The sequence below is a fragment of the Fonsecaea pedrosoi genome (assembly GCF_000835455.1).
Source record: "Fonsecaea pedrosoi CBS 271.37 unplaced genomic scaffold supercont1.3, whole genome shotgun sequence".
Lineage (NCBI taxonomy): Eukaryota > Fungi > Ascomycota > Eurotiomycetes > Chaetothyriales > Herpotrichiellaceae > Fonsecaea > Fonsecaea pedrosoi.
In genome coordinates this window covers 1600935-1624780 of record NW_013550613.1, presented here as the reverse complement: position 1 = coordinate 1624780, position 23846 = coordinate 1600935, and the positions used below count along the sequence as shown (strand labels likewise).

Below are 23846 nucleotides of genomic sequence, written 5' to 3'. Positions count from 1 at the left end.
CCCTTCGATCAACAGCCGATTTGGCTCTGGCCGCTTGAGGGACAGTCGAGGACAACCAAGGACAACGGAGAAAGTTTGAGGGAAGCCCAAAGAGTCGCCCTAGGGACGACCCAGGGCGAGTTGCTGGACCAGGTAGTGACCAGGGTTAGAAGCCACCGAGGCCATCGAGGCCCGTCTTCGGGGACAGCGACAGCGCTGACTGGCTCGCCGAGAGGGTTAGGCGGGAGCCACATTCTTCAGGTCTACGCCCGCCGTGGCTAGCCTCCCGCCTTTCCGGGGCTTTCTGGCGTTGTGTCAGCACTGGAAACCAGCAGCAACCAGCGGCAACCAGCAGTGGCAGTGGTGAGCAGTGGGCAGTGGGCGGTGGGCGGTGGGAGGCTTTTGCCCTCCGTCACACGGGCAAGCATCAGCCCGAGGCTTGGAGCCAGCCATTTACTGTAGAGGCCACCAGAGGGTTTTGGAACATCTCCCGCAACCCCTTCGTGCCCTTGTTCTCGGCCTTGGCCTATATGGGGGTTGCCGTCACCCCTCGAAAACTGTTCGGAAAAGCAGCCACTCCTCCGAAAGAGGATCAGAAGGGAGGCGTGCACGGGCGTGTTTCAGGGCGATGAAGGAAGCCCGGATCAGATTGATTTGTTTTAGATCGCCAACCCTGACTGAGACTGAACTTGAGCAAAGGCGTCTAAAACAGGCACAGTCTAAAGGATTGGATAGAATCGAAGGGGCCAGGACCGGGGTTGTTTTTTGCCACTGAAGACCGTGCACCAAGAGGTTGACCCGGCTCGGGCTCCTTTGATCTGAGGATTTGTGGCCAAAATATTTTCCTGGACTACTACAGTTATATGTCTAGTTCCTTGCCGCTTGACAAGTTCCGCCTTGGAAAAAAAAAAGGTGGTGTGAGGGGACCGAGTAGAAGACAAATAGCATGGCAAATGAACCGGTTCGCCGAGTCGAGAGAAGCTGCTTTCAATAGCGTTTTAGTCTACTCGGTACTGGTAGCATCGTACGAACGGTTAGGTTAAGTTAGCACAGGTGCTGCGTCCTGCGTCCTGTGCTGCAACATCCCGAGCACCAAACCTGTGGTCGTGAGATCTTACTCTGGAGACGCTGACGGGACATTTCGCCTTCTGTACCTCGTAGGTAAATGTCATCGATTGACCTTGCATCCGATTCAGGTATTTGTACTCGGGACTCGGTACAATCCAGAGGCACAACATAAACTCGGACATAACCGGCATTGAGGAGACATAAGAAGGAGATTTATAGAGAATAACGTCCAGAGTTTAGAGTTCCGCTCTATTGACAATTTTGATACTCACTTGGTGGTGGAGTAGGAGAGCGGCACGGATAGAGACAAGCAGATATATACCGAGTACTTGTACCTTTTATGAAAGTGACTTTCTTCTTGGAGTGCTCGTGCTGAACTCCACAGGTAGTCGCGGGCGAAGAACCCATCGTCCCCCGTCCTATTCTAATTAGCCGCTCGCCGGCCTCGGCTCACCTTCCGCTCCCTGCGCGATCCCCAAGCCATCACTAAGCGCTCCCTAAGTATATAGTCCTTCATTCGTCCGCTTTATTCATAACGACGGAGGGATACGTTCGAGATACTACGGTGATAGCAACATATCTCATGAAGCGAAATCACTGACATAGAATATCTTCACGTGATCTGGACCTCGGCATCCGAGCTTCGGGCAACGATCGCCGCCTCGCAGCGATTTGCTTGTGGCGGCTGCCTACATGGTTCACCGGACTTATTCAGCCGCCCCTCAGCCTGACCATGAAGTCGTTTTATCCTCTACCCGGCAGCTTCCAAATCGCTACGTAATTATCGCCTTGAAGCAAATCTTCCGTCGAGCGCTCTCTTGTGCAGGTTCGGAGAATAGACTTTATTAGACGCGTTGACGTGTAACCCTAAGGTGCCCGGGCTGGAAGTGATCGGCGCGATTTCAGCCGTCATCAGTATCATCGACGCCTCAATCAAGGTCTACGACGGCGCACAGAAAGACGTAAAGCTACCAGACACGTTCCACGTCGGGGGGCGCCGCCTCTCCTTCCTCCGCGACACCCTCGAGACATATAAGAGCCACCTGCAACCGATCCAAGATTCTTTGTCTGCGGACGTTTATGAGGCGTTGGAGAAGACGCCGGAGGGACGCGATGAAAGAGCGGGAAATCTAAGATAAATCTTTGAGAGGCCCTGCCTGTAGAAAATGATGGGTGGGAGAAACGATACGCGAAGATCGTTAAGAGACTGGGCAAGGGCAACAAGGTGGAAGAGCTGATGGTGTCGATCACGGAAGGACGTGTAACTGGTGGTCAACCACCATGCGGTCTAATCAGCCAAACCCGAGCAGATTGCGCCGAGCTGGAGAAAATTATCAAAGAGATGAAGTCGGCGCGGCGGTTGATGCCTGAGGAAGAGGTTTCGGGAATGGCGTTCACCAGTCAAGGTAATATGGAGAACTACATGAATCAAGACAAATGGTATTTTGGTGGTCAATCGTGAAAAGGTCCAAACTCGGAATTTTGGTAAGAACTAGCCATGACGAGAACATATTCATTTCACAGGTGGATGATGGAAGGCGAGTTGGTATTGACCCATCTAGTCTTTACACAAACACCTCAGCCTCTATATGTTTCCAGATCCTCGAATCAATGCGGGTGGTTTATCAAACACTATTTGGGTTTTCGATGTTCTGGAACGAATTCTACTATCTATATGCTCGTTTGTTCGGTGTTTCAAAACGGACAAAGCTGATCGCCCTTGACACTAGTCATCCAGCAAAAAGAAGACTTAAGCTTCCGAGAGCCTGTTGGCGTCCGCCTCATCCAGGCGCCTTACATGAACCCCAAACTCTTCATCGGGCGAGAGTCCGAGATGGCTCAGATGCAAGAGATTCTACGACCGGGTGGCTCGTCTTGAGAGCAACGACGACTGGTGCTGGGTGGTACGGGTGGGATGGGAAAGACACAACTAGCCATCGCGCTTTCGCGAAGCGCCACTACCAGGAAGACGAGTCCATCTTCTGGCTTAATGCGATGTCAGAGGCCACGCTCAAGGACAGTTTCCGGCTTGTGGCCGAGGCCATCTTTGATCTTCGGGAGGCGGAAGTACTGCAGGATGAGCAGAGCATCAAGCACAATCAGCGATGGTTGCTGATCAAGCGCATCGCCCCGGACGAGACCCTCATCTACCAATCTAAGGTCTCGGACCGACAAGAAGAAACCCGCTGCCAGACACAAGACGTACACCCTTCGACCGGACATTCCCCCTTCCTATAACCGGCCTCCTCATCCACCACTCCCCGACCTAATTCGAAGACCCTATGGCCTTCCGGTCTCAGCGGTGGATCGACGACCCAACACTCGACCGCTACCTCGTCCCCTTCTCACGTGGTGCCCGGGCCTACGCTGAGCTGTACCTCGCCACGGCGGCCGCGTTTCAGCAGTACGGCAGCCCAGACGTCCACTTCCAAGGGGATCAGGACCTCCGAGAGCTGTACGACAATAGCTACCAGGACCTCGAGATCATTGGTGATGGAGTAACCCCCTTGTATCGGCCGGACAGTCATGGGGTGAGGATCGTGGTGCGTGCTGCATGACCATTTCTGCCGTGCGGTGATGCGGATGGATGGTCTACTGGAATCAATCTGGGCGGCTATATCGGGGGCTTTCGCCGACCAAATAGTATCCCAAGACCTGCGATCTAGTCGGCTTTATCGCCTCAGAGAACAACGTGCCTGTTTTCTGTCAGATAGTCGATCTCTGCGGTTCCGTCACACAGAAATACTCAGATCTTTTATAGCGATTTGGAGAAGTCCAGCGGCATCTTTGCTCCCCACCCCAGTCAACACGCTTTGACTCGTCCAATGTCTTCATCTCCTTGGTGCTGCCGAGGCTGTGATTTCTCCAGCTCGGTGCGGGGGAAAACGGGGCTCGTTCGTTCGTATACAAACAAAGGTACAGTTACCTACCTACCTGGTGTAAGAAAAGCCCAATAATGACAATCGACAATCCTCTTGGAAAAGTCCCCAGCAGCTGAACAACAGCCATGTCTCCCAATCTCGACATCCCGTCCATCTGTGCACAGATCGCTCGCGATTACTCACCCTGCGACGTCTCCGATGCGCTCCTCAAACTCCACGCCCCGGCTGCAGGCTACCTTCGCGACATCTTGCCCTTCCCAGCCGTTCAACACCATGGCTCCCCCGGCCGCCTCGTGGCGCCCGTCAGCACGGTCCTCTTCGTCGACAACGCTCACACGCCAGGCGCGCAGTATGACGGCATGATGGTGCCCGCGGAATCCAACCTGCCCAACGACAAGCACTTCACCGACGTTGCGCCGGCGGGCTCCGTGGTCCTCATGCAGCAGCCCTCGCACCAGATCGCGGCCCTGCTGGGCGACATCGTGGCGACGCGGTACAAGCTCCGCGGCGTCAAGGGGTGCATTATCGACGGCCGGGCCCGGGACCGCGTCGGCTGCGGCGAGCTATGCAAGGACGGAAGCTTTCAATGCTGGGCAAAGGCCCTGACGAGCCCCGGCACGAGTCTCGAGGCGAAACCCTGGGCCGTGGATGTGCCTATCAAGATTGGAGGCGTGGTCGTTGCTCCGGGAGACATCTTGGTCGCCGACGAGGCCGAGATGGTCTGCTGTGTGATCCCGAGGGCGAGGTTGCAGGAGGTCATGGAGCTGCTGCCCGTGCAGAAGGAGGCGGACGACGGTCTGCTAGAGGATGTAAAGCGTGGAATGGGCTTCAAGGAGGCGATCAAGCGGTGGCCAAAGCATTATAGTAATCATTAAAGGAGGTGAGTGGGCAGGAGGTGCTGGAAAAGGGCATATAGAAATCTAGAAGACAATCTCTTATCTCTCCGCTGTGATTCTGACTTGAATGGGCCAAGCAGCTGCATTGCACTTGAGCGAACTAACCGCATATCCATTGGGACAACCCGATACATTGATTCTCTGAGAAGGAACGGCGATTCCCATTAAACTGAAGCGGAAACCTCAGGTGATTACCTGCAATCTCGGCTTGGTAACGGGCATTCACGGCGCAGAATTGCTTTACCCCTGCCTCGCCTGCTCCACTTCCTCCGTAGATAGGATACTGTCTATCCGGTGAAGGTGGAGAGAGGTCTTTGCGGCCCCCACCTCGTCCTGGGGAAGTCTGGAGAACATGGAGCATTCCTCGTTCTAGGGCCGGATAATGCTCTTCCGCAGACAGCACGAAACGATAAAGTCATTCCTCCTTCGCTTACTAGCGCAGATGGGAGCCAACAAGTACGCCCAGATGTTCTTTCTGTGGCATTGAATTACCGCGAAAGCTTCTTGGATAATGCTGTTCCGGTTAGGTCGACAAGAAGCTCGTTTCCATGAGATGATTTATAGGTTTCGAGCTTCGTCGACCGGGGCCGTGGCTTCTAGGTACCTTTTCCCCAGGACACTTGCTTCATCGTCACCTATCGGTACGATTCAGATAGCCATCGAGTCTGGGCTTGCCCGCTCTTCACGAACGCAGTTGCAACAGCCATGTCCATCAGGAAGTACAAGGCTGCCATCTCACAGGCTGAGCCAGTCTGGTTCGACCTGCAAGGCGCGGTCGATCGCACGGTCGAACTCATCCAAGAGGCTGCCGCAAATGGAGCATCCCTGGTCGCGTTCTCTGAGCTCTGGATTCCAGGGTATCCCAACTTTCTCTGGGGCGGCACGTACAGCGAGAACATCCCTCTGGTTCAGAAGTACATGAAGAACAGCATGACGGCGCATGGACCCGAAATGCTTCGAATTCGCCAGGCGGCAGCGGCCAACAAGATGCACGTCGTCCTGGGCTTCAGCGAGCGGGTGGCCAGCACCCTGTACCTCGCGCAGGTCCTCATCGACGACAAAGGGGACGTTCTCCTCCACCGTCGCAAAATCAAGCCCACCCATCTGGAGCGCACCCTGTTTGGCGATTCGACCGGCGACTCCTTGCAGACGGTGGCGGACACAAAGCTGGGAAAGATCGGCATGCTCAACTGCTGGGAGCACTTCCAGCCACTGCTCAAATACCACACCTACGCCCAGAACGAGCAGGTGCACGTGGCAGCGTGGCCGTACCACGGCGAGGCACTGGGCGAGGAGCCTTGGTCCGTCTGTACCGAGGCGAACGAGGTGACGGCAAGCCGCATGCATGCCCTGGAAGGAGGCACCTTCGTCCTGGTCAGCAACCAGATGATCTCCGCCGAGGGACTGAAGAAGAACACCGAGGGCCACAATGCGACGGGCAAGTCCTTCTCCGTTGGTGGTGGCGGAGGTGGCGCAGCTCGAGTATTCGGCCCCGACGGTCGCCAGCTCACCAAGGAGTCTGATCCGTACCACGACGGCTTGATTTACTGCGATATCGACCTCGACCTGATCGACCGCGCCAAAACGCTGGCGGACCCGGTCGGGCACTACTCGCGGCCAGACCTGCTGCGGCTGGTGGTGGACGACCGGCCCAAACATTACGAGACGAGAGCTGATGGGGAGCCACCGAAAACACTCACATCCGCGTTCAAACCGCTCGGCGAAACGATTGCGGAGTTTGAGAATGTGGCACCGTGGTAGCTTGGAAACCCGGATGGGAGAGGACGTGACAGTGAGGACAGATAGCGAAAGATATATGGTGAGGAGATATATTTTTGGATCGTGCTGTAGAAAATATGACAGTTGTCCGAATTCTGAGTGTTGTAGTTCATCCTTCCCTCTTAGACAGTTGCAAGTCTTTCTCGACCTCATTGATATCGCGTATGCTTTGAACCAGCCACCTTTTGGAGCCATCCACATGTCCGGGTAATAGCCACCATCACAGAATGGTAGCGAAAGGACAGACGTCTCATTCAGCTCTTCCCATCAACCACCTCGGTACCTTTCTGTTTGTCCTCCACTCCAGAAATCACCTTAAACATTCCCCAGGTATCCCCAACGGCCCAAACGTCCTGCGTCTTTGTGACCAAGGGTCTGACGCTCAAACTGCCTTTCCGCTTCCATGTAGGCATCTTTACCGTCGTCTGTGGTTTCGCAACAGCTTCTCTGGGAGGCTGTCTACTCGGTCTTCGTCGACCCCAGATGTACGGCCTTGCCGTGGTGGCCTTCAGCAGCGGAACTTTGGTCTTTAGCCAGGCATAGTAAGCTCTAACTCCCGATCTGATCTTGCAAGTTGTCCAAGCAGCCAAAGCCTGGTGGAAACCCCTATAGCTTTCTTCCGACCGTCATATCTGACATGAAGAGCATTGCGATGACCCCTGTGATGGCACAGCTCTTGACCGTCCCGTAAGTCAACTTTCTGCTTGAAACATTCATTCAGGGTGTGCTGATGTTCATAGCGGCCCGTTCACGGTTGGGGTCATCACCACGCTCATCGGCTGCCATTACTCGGACAAATACCACTTCCGCTACCCTTCCCTGGCCATCCCCACTCTGGTTGCAATCATCGGCGTCGCCATCATATACGCCACCGAAGGCGTCGGGGTCCGATATTTCGGCATCCACCTGACGGTCGCCGGCATCTACAGTTCTGTCCCCGTCTACCTTTCCTGGGGCTCGAACAATTTCTCGGGCCATTACCGGCGCGCAACGGGCGTGGCCGCCATCTTTCTCTTCACCAACTCCGGCGGCATTCTCTCGACCTGGCTGTTCCGGGCGTCTGAGGCTCCTAGCTTTCAAACGGCATATATCATCAACCTGGTGCTTCTGTGCGTGCTGCCGGTCTCGGGTACGGGTCTCTCGCTGTATTATCTGCGCCAGAACAAGATTCGGGACGGGTTCGTTCGAAGTGGTAGATGTGAAGAGTACGGGATGGACAAGGACGGTGACCAACATCTGTTTTTCCGATATTTTCGTTGAGGCTGGGGAGGTTTTGCAGAAGGAAGGATTGAAACTTGGTGTGGCCAGAGGATTGCCAGTTGGTATTCATCTTTCAGCTGGGACAAAACCGGTCATGGAACATCCATTTCCCATATATCCTGGTCGAAGAAGCCATAGTCCATTTGAGGGTCCGGGAACACGCTGTCGAACGAGAGCAGCCAGTCAATATTGTCCGGCGACGTTGGGGACGCGGCGGCTGCGGCTGTGCCAATAGGGGCATGGGTAGTGTTAGAACTGTTGTCGTTACCAGGACCTGGCCCTCCGATATTCAGCTCGTGCATCGCTAGGCCAGTCGGCATTAAATTCTCCGCCTTGTGATTATTCTGGGCATGTAGTTTCTCGTTCACGGCCCATTTTTCGGCAAGGATTTGCAAGGAGCGGATCGCGCGGAGACTCCAGGACCACGCGGTGCTCATCTCCTGCAGGCATGCCATGTTGAATTTCAGCAGTCGGATAGCCGCGCGGCTGATCTCGGCGTCGTTCGAGGTGGCATTCAACAGCAAGATAACCGACGCAGTGCCCACTGCATGAACCGTCGATATGGGTATCCTTCTCTACGGCCAGACTTAGCGCATCAACGGACGAGGTCGTCTGAGGCGGTACCTACCAATGTATAGCTGGACCGATAAGCTCTGAGGATGCTGGAGACAGCCTCGGCAGAGGAAGTGCAGATGTGACGATGAGAGAGGGGGTCAAGGTCAGGAAAGGAAGCCAATTGCTCTTCGCGACGGAGGAACGGCCGGTGCAGCAAGATGATGACCGTGTGATACTGCAAACTGCGTAAGGCATCAGTCTTTGACACGTGCGCATACCAAGCAGCATCAGAAGAAACATACTGGAGCGAGTATATGTGGGCGGGAAGAGCCGTCTTCGTCGAGTGAGGCAGTTTCAATATGCTAGGCAGATTCGAATATTGCTCGGTCAGGGTAACGTGGGTCTTTGTGGCCATTTCTTGCTTCTCGGAGAAGCTGAGCTCGCTGTTCGGACCGTATCTGGAGAGCAGTGAGAATTGGCCCTGGTGGCAGGTAGTGTGGCAGGAGGAACATACATACTGTCCAGAGTCGGGCTCGCAAGCTGAAAGATTGTCGTCATGTACCGCAAGTTCGTTACACAGTGGGATGCAAGCGGCTGGGTGGACTCTCCACCTTCGATCGATGTCCAGGGAGAGAACTCTTCTTCCTTGAGGAGAGTCGGTTTCGGCGCGGTGATGTCGCTCTCGCGTATCATGCTGGGGCGTCCCAGTCCGATATTAAACAGCCTGAATGTGGTCAGCTTGACGAAGACATTCCTTCGATATCGTATCAAGAGTACTTGTCTAGAAGATAGCAGCCCCACCAAGTAATTCTTCGAATCTCGGATTGTTCTTCAGTGATCTTACTCCGGTGAACCCATTTTTGGCAGTCCAAATTCAGGCCTAGGTTATATGCGATACGAACTGCCATCCCTAAAACCATCCTAGGTTAACAGCCTACCACACACGCAGAAGACCAGACACTCACCAATATAAATCCATCCCAGGGTCTCTTTGTTGACGGACATCTCCCGTAGGGCCAAGATGGCGAGTGCAGCCGTCGTGGAAGTGGATGGGTGTTCGATCTCGACGCTCAAGATATCCTTAGCTTGAGCAGCCAGAAGATCACCAGCCGTGTTTGCGTCTCTCGCATCCAGCCGAGGCCCTGGGTGATCGCAGTATCTGCTGCCCAGAGCGAGCACACAGCGGAGAAGAAGCGGGGTGCAGTATTCGTCATACAACCTGCTCTCGAATGCTCGACAAAAGGCTTGTCGATGAATCAGATATTGCCAGGGATTCTGCCACCTCCAGAATAAGTTCAGTAGGTGAGTTTGCAGTTCGTATGAGAGATCAACATCAATCGTGTTCGGTTGCATTGTCAGGTCCAAGTCGTCTTGCTTGGTGCTCCTGGTAGTCAAATAAGGGGCACTCTTAAGGAGATTGAAATAGCTCGGAGCGCCGAAGAATCGTAGATGGCCGTCCTCAGCAATGTCCAATTGACCCGCAGTCTCTGTCAACTCGTCAAGGGGGCCTCGCTCTGTCGTGGGCCATAGATCCAGTTCCCGAGTATGAGATTGGGCAGGACGGGCGTCCTCTCCGCCTAGGGTTGGAGCAACACTGGGGCTTATGTTCACAAAGTCCAATGCGGTAGACAGAGATCCGTGTTGTTGGCATGCATGTAGTTGGCGTTCCAGAGATTTGACGCGTGCATGGAGGGCTTCGATATAATGTTTCGTTGGCGGCCTAGTTTTCTCAACCTCTCAGCCCGAAGAGCACGGCACGGATAACATACTTGCGTTTCTCTGTCTCGTAGGGATATTCACATTGCTTTCCTAGCCGGACGCACGTACTGCATTCCGGCAATTGGCCGTCGCACTGGGTCTGCTGTCAGCACCCATACGAGGTCAAGCGGTGTGGGATGAAGTCCTTACCCGGCTTCTTCTCAGGCGGCATGTCGTGCATGCTACCGACACTCGCTGCCTTATAGGCTTTTGAGACATTTGGTTTGGACGGTTGTATGTGCGTGTCCGCGAGTGGCGTTATATATTCGTAGGCAATCTGCCGTTGAAATGCCCCGTTACAGCGGACAACCATAACAGCATCGGGAAGATAAGTCTCGTGTGAGATGAAGCTAACCTCCGCACGCGCACGTGTGACTGGGACAATTGCCAAGTCGATTTTAATGACTTCACACTTTGGTCGAAGGCTTCGGATTGGTGCCAAGTATCGCCCCGGTAACTACTCAATAGCGTAGCCAGATGGTCTCAAAGCATGGAAGACTCACTACGGGGGGGGCGAGGGGACCCTTGGGTTCTTTGGGGGTGGATGATGAGAAACACCAAACGGAACCGGCCAAGCTTCCCTGCCCCCTGGGTGCCCCCATTATTTTTCGTTAGGTAGGGACAACACACCCTCAATTGCCACAGGCGCTTAGCTGCGCCAAAGTCTCGTGCTCGGCGCCTCTTTAGCCTGTGGCCCTCGTCTACCCTGGAGGACCACCCGCCACGACGCCTTTTGCGCAGATTTGATCGTGTCGCTTGCAGCCTCGTCGGTTGCGTATCGTATCTTCTGAAGATTAATATCTCTTTGGAGACTCGGATCTTTCACATAGCTGATTTGCCTGACGAGTGTACACTATGTCTCTAGGTACGTCTACCCGCTTGCTTGACTTGATGTCGCGAATACCTGAAGCCGATTTGAAGCCGCCAACATTTTCCACCAGAAACGCTGACTCGTGCCATCAGCCTTGGATGAACAGACCCTACAACATGTGGCCAGTAATGGCGAGATGGACTAGTATGCTCGTTCTGTCGCTTAGTTCTGCGATATTGAGACTTACCCTGCTCCAGTGAAAAATGGCCCGCCATCATCGAACCACTACTCCAGCGACTCAATGAGGTACATACTTGATTCTGTGAAGTATTGCTCACTGTGGGATTGACATGCGATGGACAGATTGTGTATACGGAATTCCCTATGCCACGGCCATATCCCACAATAAATCGGCCGGCTCCTTCCTCACCGAGTCAAACACAGCCGACACAGATGGGTGATTCCAATCCTAACCCGCAGACACCATCGACACCTGTGCGGAATCTACCTCCCGTCCCACCCTTCCCAACATCGTCGGCGACTTCTACAAGCCATGTGCCTGATTCTCTCCCTCAATCCCAAGATGCCGATGTCGGTGCGCTGAATGAACTTCACGAAATATTACTGCAACTCCTCAATAGCGTAACACATACACTTCGATCCTCATTTTCAGAAAGACCCCCTCATACGATACAACGGCTGGCAGAACTTATTCTATACCCCAGAAAACATTACAAGACCCTCCCGGCCTGGTTACGAGCCGTCGATCGAGTTGTCAGCGTCAGTAGCCCTGCGGATATTTTCCCGCTTTCCGACACTCCGTCCGTGGTGAATGGTGTCAATGGAGATGGAGGAGGGGGAATACTCTGGAACAACGGCGACGTGCGCCATGGCTACGACAGCAATTCATTAGGCAGTGACGAAAGTCTAGGTGGCGCACTCCTGACTCCAATACCGTGGTTACGAAATGGACTTAATGGTGGCGAGGATTCTGGTGAAGACACAGGCCCCCCAGACTCGAATGCCAGCACCAGTACTGATGGCTTGGACGACGCTCTCCTCCTGCCGATGACACAGGGCGATGGAGATTCGCTAGTACCTGGAAGGGCAGATGGCGCAGTTACCCAAGGCGAGTTGATACGTATGGAACAAGAGGCTGGTGTAGTACCTGTGACCCGAAACCCTTCTGATACACATGTGAGTGGGACAATGGAAGAGAATTCCCTCGTCGATGAAGGAGATATGGTACCTCACGCCCGCGGACCAGACCTCGTTGGATCCGTGGATATGGGAAGAGTCGATGGTCAAGATGTGGAAATACATATTGGAAGTCCTCCAGGCGAAGAGGGAAACGAGTCTGCCATTGATGCAAGTGACGCGCAGGCAGTCGTTTCTGCACAAAGTCGTACTTTGGGCTCTACGGCCATATCGTTGGGTGGACCTGGATCAGCGGCGGATTCGGACGACTTCGAAATTGTGCTCAAGGACGCCGTTGAAGGCACCGATGTGGACGCCATGCAAGTCGACGAGAGCGGAAAAGGCGACGAGAAGCAGCAGAAGCAACAGTGGCTCACCGAAGACGCCGACATTGTTCTTGTGGACGCGGATGGAAAGACTGACGACGAAGTCGAGACCAAGGCTGAGAACTCAGGTCAGATCGTTGGACCGGATACCGAGGACGCGAGCAGTGTGACTTGAGGGATACCTCTCTGCACCAGATCTAAAATCCTTTCAAGATTTGAAGTCCACAATACTGGACTAAGTCTGCTGATCTTCGAGCGCAACCCGAACATCCTGGATCTATCGTTCACCCCGGTTGCACGTGTCCTGCGGCAATTTCCACAGGCTAAAAGAATGAAGCCGAAATGGAACCCATCCACCAAAGACCTTGGGTAGCGCGACTGTCAATCCTGCCTAGACGATCCGTCGAGTCGAGGTATAAGAAACTACAAAGACAAGATTCCCTTTTCACTTCTACCCAAGCGTCGAAAATTGGCCGTCCCTTGACTCAGAGAGGCCGTGTACTTGTATGTCGGGCAACCATCGGCACTTGGGAGAAGTATCCACATCTCAATGGGTAGGTCCCTGATGCATGAGATGCGATGCGTGTCTAGTATCACTACGAGGGAAAAGGTTGGATGAACGACGTCCTCTGACCTGGAGAAACAAGAATTAACAAAGACGGTTGCCCCTTTCTTTGTTATGTGAAGGAGCGGGAGAATATACATGTATACAAATACTCGAGACCTCGTATGCGTGTGTACAAGTGAATACATGATCCTTCCCATCATCTGTTCTCTATGCTCCTCTTTCATTCACTCATTCATTCATTACTAATGTACATCGAACTGTGGTGCGTATTGGAGGTAACCCGGAGGTGGATTGTTTCTCGGGCAGGCGTGTTTCTTTTCTGCCGTTGCAGGCTGCTGAAGCGGAACTGCTTTGGCTGACCGTCCGTCCAGCTCCAAAATATGGGTGATCTAGCTAATAGATAGATAGATGGGGATGGATGCTCGTCGGTCTCGGTGAGACGATAAGCTGATAAGCTGATATGGATGCTTCGACCGCTTGAGGTTGGAGGCTTGAACCTGCTGACATGTGGAAAAAGTATGCCGGCCTCGCACAGCCAACTGCAGCGCCCAGCGCACCACATCAGATCTTTCCCAGGCTGTCTGTCTGTCCTGTCTGTCTGACAAAAAGCCTACCAAGTGTTCTTGAAGTCTTGGCTGGAGCGGATCAACCGATTTGAGCTTGAGCGTGGGTGGCTCTTTGTGTCAAAACGCCCTTCAACCGGATTCCTGCTTGATGGCAGGAGCAGGAGGGAAGGTCCTGTCAATGTGAACAGGGTCAATGGTGGTGGCTGTTGCACTGTCATTGCCCGCCACGTTGGACGGGGCGGCTTCTGTGCCTGTCATTCCGTTGCTCATGTCCGTCGATGGCGCCACCGTAGAGCCTTCATTTCTCATCAGGGCTGGCCCGGTGCTTTCGACCTTTTCCATTTTATCAGCCTTTGTCGTGGCCTTGGACATGGAGACCGCGGGACTGCGATGTCCCACGTCCATGGATCCCGTTTCGACGTCTGACATCTCACTGGCCCTGCCTGGGGGCGGCATGGGACTGGAATTTCCCCCCACCATTATCGATGAGGTGGCTCCTGTCTCACCATTCTTGGCACTGGATACCGCAGGACTAGCCGTCCCGGCCGCTATCGACGACACAGCATCTATTGCCGCATTTTTCTTCTTCTCCTTCTTTGCCCACCTCAGCCCGCAAGCATTGCATAGCGTTTTGGGACCATTGGGCCCTTTTCTCCACTCGGGACTATCCAGAGTTCCACAGTCCGTGCAAACGTATTCCTCTGCACTTTTAACTTTCTTGTGTTTCTTGTCAGTGTATGAATATCGTGAGTCGGCTTTGTCAATGGGTATGTGAATGCCTGCATCACCACGAATAAGTGCTGGCGAAGTTCCACCGGTTGAGATGCCGTGAGATCTCTCGCCCTCGCGGTACCGGAGACCGGTCAACATTTCAATGGAGTCGACGTGTGAAGAGCCTTCGTATCGGGCCATTTTGTCCCGTATGGAGTCTGGGCGAGCAAAGGCGTTGGCCTCGTCCAAGGCTTCTCGCGTAAGAGCAATGTTCGACACTGTTGGCTTGGCGGGTGGTGGCATGCCACCGTAATCGGGAAACTCTGGCCTGGCGGTTGTGGATGGCGAGGTAGGCGGAATGTCGGCTGAATTTGACGAGGCTCGTGAGGCGGCGGCCCCGGCAGCCTGCTTGTGATAATGCTCTTGTTGCGCGTCCGCTTCCTCAGCTTCCTCGCGCTTTAGAATGGCTATCCTGGCCTGAAGCCTGAAATTTTCAATCTTGTGCTCCAAGAATGAATCTAAGAGTTCCGAGGTCGGGGTTGGGTACGGCCGGGCCATCATGAAAAAGCCCCGGCAAAATCCTGCCTGGCCCATAGGAGTCCCGGGAAGTTCAAGCTGAGTGATTCCGTTGGTGAGATGCGGATGTCCATGGCTTTCAAAGATGCGGTATTTGTCTTCAGCGCCGCGGAACCGGTGGAAGAAGCGCACAGGTTTTCCAGTTGCAATGCTCTCATTGAATTCGCGAATGAAAAGCGAAGAGTCGTCGGGATGAATGAAATCTGATATTGATTTTCCTATCAGCTCATTTGGTTCGTATCCAGTCAGTTGCTTGGCCGAGGGTGAAACGTAGAGAAGCCGACCATCGGGAGTGAGGATGTACAACAGATCTTTTAGCTCCTCTAGTAAGCGCTGGGTCCAATTCTTTCTCCTTGTGAATTCGGTCACGGTGCTATTCGAGGCGGAAACAGTTTGCATGCCAAAGTCGGTAGGTAGTGGTCCAGCACCAATGCCATTAACGGGCATAGAGCTGTCAGGGGTGTCAGGTTTACTCGAGCCATCCTGCATCAAGGTTGGCTGGACGGAATCCATTGGGTCAAAAGGTGTAGGTTGCATAGAGGCCATATCGAGAGATAAAGGATCAGAGTAGACGCTCATATCTGTGCCACCAACGAGGGACGCATCCAGCATGGCTGGTTGGAGACTGTAGGAATCCATCATGGGAGTTGGCTCAGTCTGGAACGTGCCCATCATGCACAAAACAAGGCAGTGGTGGGTCTTGTGGTCAATAGCTGACTGTCGGTGTACAAGGTTTTTTGGGTCTTTGTTCTTTCTCCCTGATTTAGGGGACCAACAATTCGTTGGTACCTGATCCAAGGGGCGGCGCTGTAGCAACAAGGTCTCCCACCAACTAGAAGCGCGGGGAAGGCTGGAAAGGCGAAACGAGCAACGGAGGGGTCGGGGGCATACGGAGCACAGCTTGCACTCATGAATGGAAAATACAGCCGGGGAGTGCCCCTTAGGGAAATAGTCCAAGATTTGAGATGATAGCGATGACCTGTGGTCTGATGGAACTCGATGAACGATGAAACGCCGACAAAAGAATCAAGATCGCAAGATGGCTTACAGATCAGATCTTTTGCCACTTGTGCTTGGAGTGCCGACAACTTGTCCTTGCCAAGAACACGTGACTGGGCGCATGTGGGGGTTTCCTAGGGGTTTCAGCGCAGCCGCGCTAGAGGCGGCGGAAGCCTTCGATCGCGTCTACTTCGTGTTCTTCACTTCCGTACCGAGCTGATCATCATTCATGGCTCTTTTACATGCTTAGATATGCCAAAAGGTGGATCCTGTGCCACTTACCTTTAACACTCCATCTTGTCTCATTGCTGGTGCTGTGTATGTCCCTCAGAAGTTGCAAAGTTTGCTCTCTAACGACCGCTGCCTGAACTTTAGGCCGACGCAGGGCTCTCAGGCTGCATTTAGCGTTACCCCAAAGCTGCCTTCCATCAGATTGTCGAACCTGATCGTCTCAGCGCCTGAGCAAAGATGTCCCGCCTTCATGTGTTGAAGATTTCAGGCATTCGGTCATTCGACAATAACCAGGAACAGCACATCAAATTTGAGAGCCCACTGACTCTCATCGTGGGGCAAAATGGCTCGGGAAAGACCACCATCATTGAGTGCCTCAAGTTTGCCTTTACGGGAATGCAACCGCCCAATACGAAAGTTGGCGGTGCTTTTATTCATGATCCTAAATTGAACAGTGATACCCAGGTCAAGGCGTCGGTTCAAGTCTCTTTCAAGTCGGCCAGTGGAGCGGCACTCACTGTGTCTCGGCGGCTGGAACTGAATGTCAAAAAAACCACTCGTTCCTTGAAGACGCTAGAATGCTCATTGGTAGTGAGCAGGCGTGGCGAGAGGACCGTCATGTCATCCCGAGTTGCTGAACTGGATTTGATCCTTCCACAATACCTTGGTGTCTCCACTGCCATCATCGACAATGTCATCTTCTGCCATCAGGATGAAAGTTTTTGGCCTCTGAGTGATCCCACAACTCTGAAAAAGAAATTTGATGAGATCTTCGAGGCACAGAAATATACAAAGGCGATTGAGAACATCAAACAGATTCGAAAGAAACAAAATGAGGAACTAGGCAAGTACAAGATCCTAGAGGAGCATGCGAAATTGGACAAAGACCGAGCTCTGAAAGCCCAGAAGAGGAAGGAGGCTCTTTCGGATGAAATTGAGAAACTTAGGAAAAAGAGTGAGGAATTGGAGCAAAGAATCTCTCACGCTCGTCAGATGGCAGACGAGACTTGGAGAAAGGGTGAGGAATATGCAAAAATTCTCGGGGCGTTAGAAGGAAAGCGGATTGAGGCTCAAGGCAAACAGTCCACCATTGACGATCTTAAACTGCATTTGGTGGAGGTCAGTGAGACGGACGAGTGGCTGCAAACGACCTTGTCCCAATTTCAAACCCGACAGGAGGAGCTCAGGGACGAGCTGAGTCAGAAACAAGAGGTATACATTGAGCAACAAGATCAAATGAAATTGCTGAGTAAACAGCGAGAGGAAAAAGTGCAGCTAAAGGGCAAGTACGAACAGGAGAAGGAGGCGCACGAACGTCAGCTTGAAAGACGTAAAGAAATGGTGAGAGAAGCTGCTGCGAAACATCAAATCCGCGAGTATGAGTACTCGGACAATGACACCCAGGTCGAGGAGTTTCTGGTCAAGATCAAAAAGATCTCCAAAAATCAAAAAGGAAGTCTTGATCGGGTGAAGCTCGAACACACCACACAACGACGGGATGCTCAGACTCTGATCAATAAATTGACCGAGCGAAAGTCGGCGCTTCAGGAACAAAGAGCCACTGCGCGAAAGCAGATGGATGCAAATGACCGCGAAGCCGCAGATTTCCAACGACGAGTCAATCAGATCACCGCCGATGAGGGCAGCAAAGCAGTAGCCGAGTCACGTATTGATGATCTTCAGAAAGCATTACAAAAGACCCGTGAAAGCGCCGAGGCAGCCGACTGGGATAAGAAGATTCAGAATGCTAATGCAGAGCTCCGAGGCTTTGAGGAGATTGGCTCCAGACTGAGGGATGAGATGGTTCGGTCCTCAAACAAGGCGCAGGAACTCGCAAAACTTTCATACTCGAAGCAAGCGTTGAAAGACCAACAGAAACGTCTTGAGACCTTGTTGAATGCTCACAGTGACCGTATTACGGCCCTGGTTGGTAGTGGGGCATGGTCCCCTGAGACGATCGAAAAAGTCCACCAGGATGTCCTCAGAAGCGCAGTGGATGAAGTTTTGACGGCAGAACGGGAAAGAGATCTGGTAAATCGAGAGTTGGAGCAGCTGCAGTATAAGCAGAAAACTGTCCGCCAGGATCTCTCGCGCAAGGAGAATGAGGCAAAAAAATGTGAACAACAGCTTCGTGCTGTTATCGAGGATGGCCCCGAAGGTTATGACGAAGCACTGAAACAGGTGGAAGAAAAGGTTCAAAACGCTAGAGAGAACAGCTCAGGTTACAGCGGCCTCCACGATTACTTTCAGCAAGTCCTAGATGCCTGTTCAGGAGACAAGCCGGCGTGTCGCACTTGTATGCGAGGCTTTGCGGTCGGCAGCAAAACATTAGCGGATTTCCAGGAGCGCATCAACAAGCTGATCGCGAAGACGAAAGAGCACGCAGAGGAGTTTGACCCGAAAGAGGCGGAAGCAGAATACAAGCGTGTGCTGGATCTGGGGGTTGTTCATCAGACGTGGAAGAAGCTCGCCGACTCTGAGATTCCAGCGGCTACACGGGAGTCGGCTAATCTGGATGTTCAGCGACAGTCTCTGCTGGCAAAGTTGGGGAATCACGACAAGACTGTGGTACAAAAACAGCAGTCTAAACGTGATATCGAGTCCATCGTTCAAATAGTCTCATCCATTAGTAAATGCGACGGCGAAATCAAATCGCTAAACAACCAAGTGGAGGAGTTGTCCGCCAAACAGAGCCAGCACAGCAATACGCGCACTTTGGAAGAGATTCAAGAGGACCTGAACTCAACTGACCAGAAGATTCGGGGCATACAGAATGTCATGAACCGACTGAGAACGGAGCAGGAGCAGTCCCGAGCCGGCATCTCCAGCATGGAGCTTGAACTACGTGACCTCAAAAGCAACTTGAGCGATATCATATTTCAGCTTGATAAAAAGGCCTCACTTGCAGCCCGAGTGGAGGAATATCGAGTACACAACCAAAAGCTACAAGAGGTAATGGAGAATCTCACCAAGGAGATTGAGACTCTCGACCCCCGGATCGCGACCGCCCAGGCCAAATACGACGATATTGATCAACGTGCAGCCACTAAAGAACGCGAAATGTCCGATGAACTCTCAAGCTTGAGCGATACCGTCAACAATCTTGACATCCTAAACGACCAGATTCGATCTTACGTCGACCGTGACGGACCCAACCAACTCGAATGTGTCAACCGCGAACTGAAGAACCTGGAGCAGGAGCTGGACAACGTTCAGAGCGAGCAGAGCCGGCTCACACGTGAAATCAACAAGATCACTGAACGCATCCGGGATGGTGAGTCGACGCGAAGACGATACTCTGACAATCTCCGATATAGACAAGAGAGTCGAGCCCTCGCACGCCTGCAGGAGGAGATTGAGGAGCTTACAAGCCACAACGCCGAAGTTGACCGCGACCGGTTCCAGCAAGAATCACAAAAATACAGCAAGGAGTACAATCGACTGGCGACGGTACAGGGTGGGCTCATGGGTGAAGTAAAGTCAAAGGATAATCAACTGTCAGAAATCTTGGAGGACTACCAAACAGATCTCAAGGACGCGCCGCAGCGGTACAAAGAAGCTCACATCAAGGTGGAAGCTACCAAAGCGGCCGTAGAAGATCTGGGACGCTATGGGGGGGCGTTGGACAAGGCAATTATGAAATACCACAGCCTGAAGATGGAGGAGATCAACACCATTATTGAAGAGCTGTGGCGCAAGACATACCGTGGCACCGATGTCGACACGATCATGATTCGAGCCGAGAACGAGTCGGGAAGAGGCAATCGCTCGTATAATTATCGGGTGGTTATGGTGAAGAGAGGAGCGGAAATGGACATGCGCGGACGATGCAGTGCTGGTCAGAAAGTCCTCGCCAGCATCATCATCCGTCTCGCTCTCGCGGAGGTGTTCAGCACACATTGTGGACTGATTGCTCTGGATGAGCCGACCACGAACCTCGATCGCGAAAACATCGAAAGTCTGGCCCAGTCGTTGAAGGAGATTATCGAATATCGACAGCAGCAATCCAATTTCCAGCTTGTGGTAATCACTCACGACGAAGACTTCTTACGACAAATGGAATGCTCGAAATTTACAGGGACGTATTACCGAGTGTCGCGAGACTCGGCTCAAAACTCGATCATTGAGCGACAAAGCATTGCAGAAGTGTTGTGAAGCTGCATCGATATCCTGGCATTGATTCATCGCAATAGAACACAGAGGATGCAACGTGCGTCACTATCATTCGCTGGGTCGCTCGGGTACCTGGCAAAAGATCTTCATTTGTGGATGCCAGCGAGATCCTACAACACTAACGGTACCTGAAACAGGTGACGTGGCTCTGGGGTATGTTTAGGGACGATTGCCAATAGACCAAAAGATCCAGGCGCAGCTGGGTCCGTGAGTTTGTTGAGCTGATCAACAGTGAGACAGTTTCTTCACGCCAAAGAAGGGGAACAAGGCATGCGCATTCCTTTTTGGCAGAGCAGGGACTCAACCCGTGATAATAGAGGACCAAAGCTGGATAGGTGGCTGGAGGGTTTGACCTCTGGAGGGCCTAGTGCCAGGAGGCCAACAGTGGACCAGGGTGCTGGGTGGCTGGCGCTGCAAGGGACCACGAACCGGGAGCCATCGACCACCCAACAACAAGCAATACGAGCGCCTAGCACAACCCCGAAGGTAAGCGAGACACAAGCGCCTTGCCTTCTAGTAGCCTGCAACATGCGCAAGCAATGCGAACCTGAATCATATCGCATTCTATTCATTGCTCGGCAGAGAAGCTTACATAGGCTTCCAACGTTACACTCGACCATGCATCAGAGGTCGTCACACATTTCTCGGAAAGGGCGGTGAACTGTCTACAAAGATGCGCCCAAACTGTTTGCTGGTCACCAGACTGGGAACCCCTGGACCGAGAGAGACGGTGGTTGGTCATCTGGAGGTGTGGGTTTCGGGATCGACAACAAACACCCACAATGAATGAGCCCGTTCGTTCCACCAAGCTTCTCCAGCCAGCATTCCCCATGCTGCTCAACATGGACAATTCTGCTATTTCGCCACCACACTCAAGCCTGGCTCTGAGCGTCTCGACTGAGACTCTGACCTTGATTTTTGCTTTGGGCTGGTGACGGGCTATCGAAGCCTCGTATGATGGCGATTACCTTGAGCCCAGTTCGGACATCTCGATCGTCTTTCTCGATCAGACTCGCACACTCCCGGGATGGTTATTCGTTGGGTTCTCAGGGCGGATACCAAAAGAGGAGAAGCATGAGGGTCCTCGACCCAGCTTCTCTCGACTGGCCTCTCGGTCACTTCGTCGCTCGCCTCTATGCCCCCAGCATACCTGCTATGCACATCTTGATGGTACCCTCGCGATGCTGGCTCTACCATCAACATAGAAACTCCAATAATGTGGGCAAGGTGCCCATCAATACTTGGGTTTGGTTCCACTCATTTTTCATCCACCAACCGCTCCAGCAGACACCATTTATCCCAACCATTGACCCCACGAGCTCTAAAGAATGCTATACCCACATCACCAAGTTGCCTCCAGGCATACAGGTTCTATGCTCTCGACATTCCCTTCAATTACGTGACAAGAATTCCACGACGGTTGTGAATCTATACCCTGTCGAGACTCTTCTCCGTCATCTTGTGTTCCCTTCCCTCCACTTTCGGTGAATACTCTTCAATGATCAGCACCTTCGATAAGTTCTCTGTCCCGCCACGCCTGCAGCCTCCTCTTTGCGACAGTTCTTTTCTATACCACATGATATGCAAGTGTGACCTCTTCTAACGTCTTTCCCCTCATTTTTCATCAGGTGGCCTCTCTTTTGGACCAGTCGAAATACTAACGCAGTCGTCATTACTTGATTGCTGGCTTGCTTGCTTCACTGCACATTGTCCCCGGACCTTGCGCAATAAAGGGTTTATGGTTGCACGAGCTTGCTTGACATCAAGTTCTTATTTCTTTTGTCCGGATCCTGCGCAGCAAGCGGTGCCCACACAGGAATACAAGTCAGTCGTCAAGTTCTGTCATTGTTCTCAAGTCGTTGACATCGAGCCATGGTCGCCGGAAACTTGTTGCTCGTGGCTCTTCTAGCTACAGCTGCCGTCGGGTAAGCCCTCACCAGGTTGCTGTTATGTCCAAATATATTGATGGCCCCCTCAGTTCTCCTCTGAACAAACGGCAGTTCTCTTATGGGTCAACTCCAGTTCGTGGTGTTAATATCGGCGGCTGGTTGGTCCTCGAACCATGGATTACGCCATCGATCTTCCAACAATACGGAGGCAATGTTGTGGATGAATATACACTTTGTCAACAAGTGCCAAATGCTGGAGACGTTCTGCGAAACCACTGGGACAGTTGGGCTTCATTGAGCGACTTTCAGAAAATCGCCGCAAACGGCTTCAACACAGTTCGAATCCCGATAGGGTACTGGGCGTTCCAAAAGTACGAAGGTGATCCGTACATTCAAGGTGCTGCAGACTACCTCGAGAAAGCCATTGGCTGGGCTCGTGAGACTGGCCTCAAGGTTTGGATCGACCTCCATGGTGAGCAAGATTGACTATCCCAAGCCTTGTGGGATGTCTAGCTTATCCTCTTTCCAGGTGCACCTCTCTCGCAAAACGGACAAGACAATTCGGGCCAACGTACCTCAACACCCGGCTGGACAACAGGCGATTCGATCGACGCAACGCTCAACGTCATTAGACAGATATCCCAACAATATGCAACTCCGGCATATGCAGACGTGATATCAGGCATCCAGCTTATGAACGAGCCATCGTTGAGCAAGCTGCCCGGCGGACGCGACGCGACGCAGAGCTACTACGAGTCAGGCTTCGGTGTCGTTCGAGAAACGGGCCAGACGGCCGTCATCATTCACGATGGATTCGCCGCTCCATCTTCATGGAACGGGGTGTTGACCGGCCAGGGCAGCTCCGGCGCCATTGTCGATCACCACGAGTACCAAGTCTTTAGCGACGACCTGGTCGCCATGAGTCCCGAGCAGCACGTCGACTACCTCTACTCGCACGCCAGCACGTGGGCGCAGGGCCAGGACAAGTTCGTCATCTGCGGCGAGTGGACGGCTGCCATGACCGATTGCGCCCCGGCCCTCAACGGCTACGGCGTCGGCGCCCGCTACGACGGCACGTACTCGCAGCACAACTCGAACGGCGGCTACAGCGGCTCGCCCTACGTCGGCTCCTGCGCCAACATCAACTTCATCGACCAGTGGAGCGACTACAACAGGACCACCACGACAAACTACATCCGGGCCCAGCTCGACGTCTACGAGACCCAGATCCAGGGCTGGTTCTTCTGGAACTTCAAGACCGAGGCCGCCGCCGAGTGGGATCTGTTCCGCCTCATCGACGCTGGCGTGTGGCCTGGGTTTTAGTTTGGGAAAAAAGAACTTGGAGTTTTTCCAATTGACTCGAGCTGAAGACAGAAACTGACGACGATGGGTTGCTGTGCTGTCTATATATATACCTGTCTACATGTCCACTGTAACCACGAACGAACATTTGATTGATTTTACCGAGGGGGCGTTTCTTGGGAGGGCCATGGGTATACCCCAAAATCGAAGTGTTTTCTTTACGTTTTTGTTCCACATTGTCGGACACTGGCTGTAATTATGTACCTCCCACACTTTACTGAATAGTTTCAACGACACCGGCAGAAAATGGACCGGTCCGC

The 23846-nt window shown here is 53.0% G+C and overlaps 9 protein-coding genes across 9 annotated transcripts; 7 read left to right on the top strand and 2 right to left on the bottom strand.

Moving 5' to 3' along the window:
- Positions 1–2389: 2389 nt before the first annotated feature.
- Z517_04476 (uncharacterized protein) lies at positions 2390–3605 on the top strand (the record flags this gene model as incomplete). Its single annotated transcript, XM_013429805.1, has 3 exons — positions 2390–2487; positions 2610–3249; positions 3348–3605. The coding sequence occupies 3 exons, from the start codon at positions 2390–2392 to the stop codon at positions 3603–3605; spliced, it is 996 nt and encodes a 331-aa protein (XP_013285259.1).
- A 449-nt stretch (positions 3606–4054) lies between these two features.
- On the top strand, positions 4055–4804 carry Z517_04475 (uncharacterized protein; the record flags this gene model as incomplete). The annotated part of the gene is made up of 1 exon (XM_013429804.1): positions 4055–4804. One exon carries the CDS (start codon positions 4055–4057, stop codon positions 4802–4804), a length of 750 nt encoding a protein of 249 aa, XP_013285258.1.
- Positions 4805–5530: 726 nt separating this feature from the next.
- On the top strand, positions 5531–6586 carry Z517_04474 (uncharacterized protein; the record flags this gene model as incomplete). Its single annotated transcript, XM_013429803.1, has 1 exon — positions 5531–6586. One exon carries the CDS (start codon positions 5531–5533, stop codon positions 6584–6586), a length of 1056 nt encoding a protein of 351 aa, XP_013285257.1.
- Positions 6587–7241: 655 nt separating this feature from the next.
- Z517_04473 (uncharacterized protein) lies at positions 7242–7864 on the top strand (the record flags this gene model as incomplete). The annotated part of the gene is made up of 2 exons (XM_013429802.1): positions 7242–7291; positions 7345–7864. 2 exons carry the CDS (start codon positions 7242–7244, stop codon positions 7862–7864), a joined length of 570 nt encoding a protein of 189 aa, XP_013285256.1.
- A 92-nt stretch (positions 7865–7956) lies between these two features.
- Z517_04472 (uncharacterized protein) lies at positions 7957–10490 on the bottom strand (the record flags this gene model as incomplete). The annotated part of the gene is made up of 8 exons (XM_013429801.1): positions 7957–8439; positions 8493–8661; positions 8722–8877; positions 8934–9143; positions 9197–9329; positions 9385–10139; positions 10220–10271; positions 10328–10490. The coding sequence occupies 8 exons, from the start codon at positions 10488–10490 to the stop codon at positions 7957–7959; spliced, it is 2121 nt and encodes a 706-aa protein (XP_013285255.1).
- Positions 10491–11032: 542 nt separating this feature from the next.
- On the top strand, positions 11033–12686 carry Z517_04471 (uncharacterized protein; the record flags this gene model as incomplete). Its single annotated transcript, XM_013429800.1, has 4 exons — positions 11033–11042; positions 11141–11192; positions 11246–11294; positions 11352–12686. The coding sequence occupies 4 exons, from the start codon at positions 11033–11035 to the stop codon at positions 12684–12686; spliced, it is 1446 nt and encodes a 481-aa protein (XP_013285254.1).
- Positions 12687–13774: 1088 nt separating this feature from the next.
- On the bottom strand, positions 13775–15604 carry Z517_04470 (uncharacterized protein; the record flags this gene model as incomplete). Its single annotated transcript, XM_013429799.1, has 1 exon — positions 13775–15604. The coding sequence occupies one exon, from the start codon at positions 15602–15604 to the stop codon at positions 13775–13777; it is 1830 nt and encodes a 609-aa protein (XP_013285253.1).
- Positions 15605–16399: 795 nt separating this feature from the next.
- Z517_04469 (uncharacterized protein) lies at positions 16400–20317 on the top strand (the record flags this gene model as incomplete). The annotated part of the gene is made up of 1 exon (XM_013429798.1): positions 16400–20317. The coding sequence occupies one exon, from the start codon at positions 16400–16402 to the stop codon at positions 20315–20317; it is 3918 nt and encodes a 1305-aa protein (XP_013285252.1).
- A 1967-nt stretch (positions 20318–22284) lies between these two features.
- Positions 22285–23547, top strand: Z517_04468 (uncharacterized protein; the record flags this gene model as incomplete). The annotated part of the gene is made up of 2 exons (XM_013429797.1): positions 22285–22696; positions 22754–23547. 2 exons carry the CDS (start codon positions 22285–22287, stop codon positions 23545–23547), a joined length of 1206 nt encoding a protein of 401 aa, XP_013285251.1.
- Between the last annotated feature and the right edge of the window lie 299 nt (positions 23548–23846).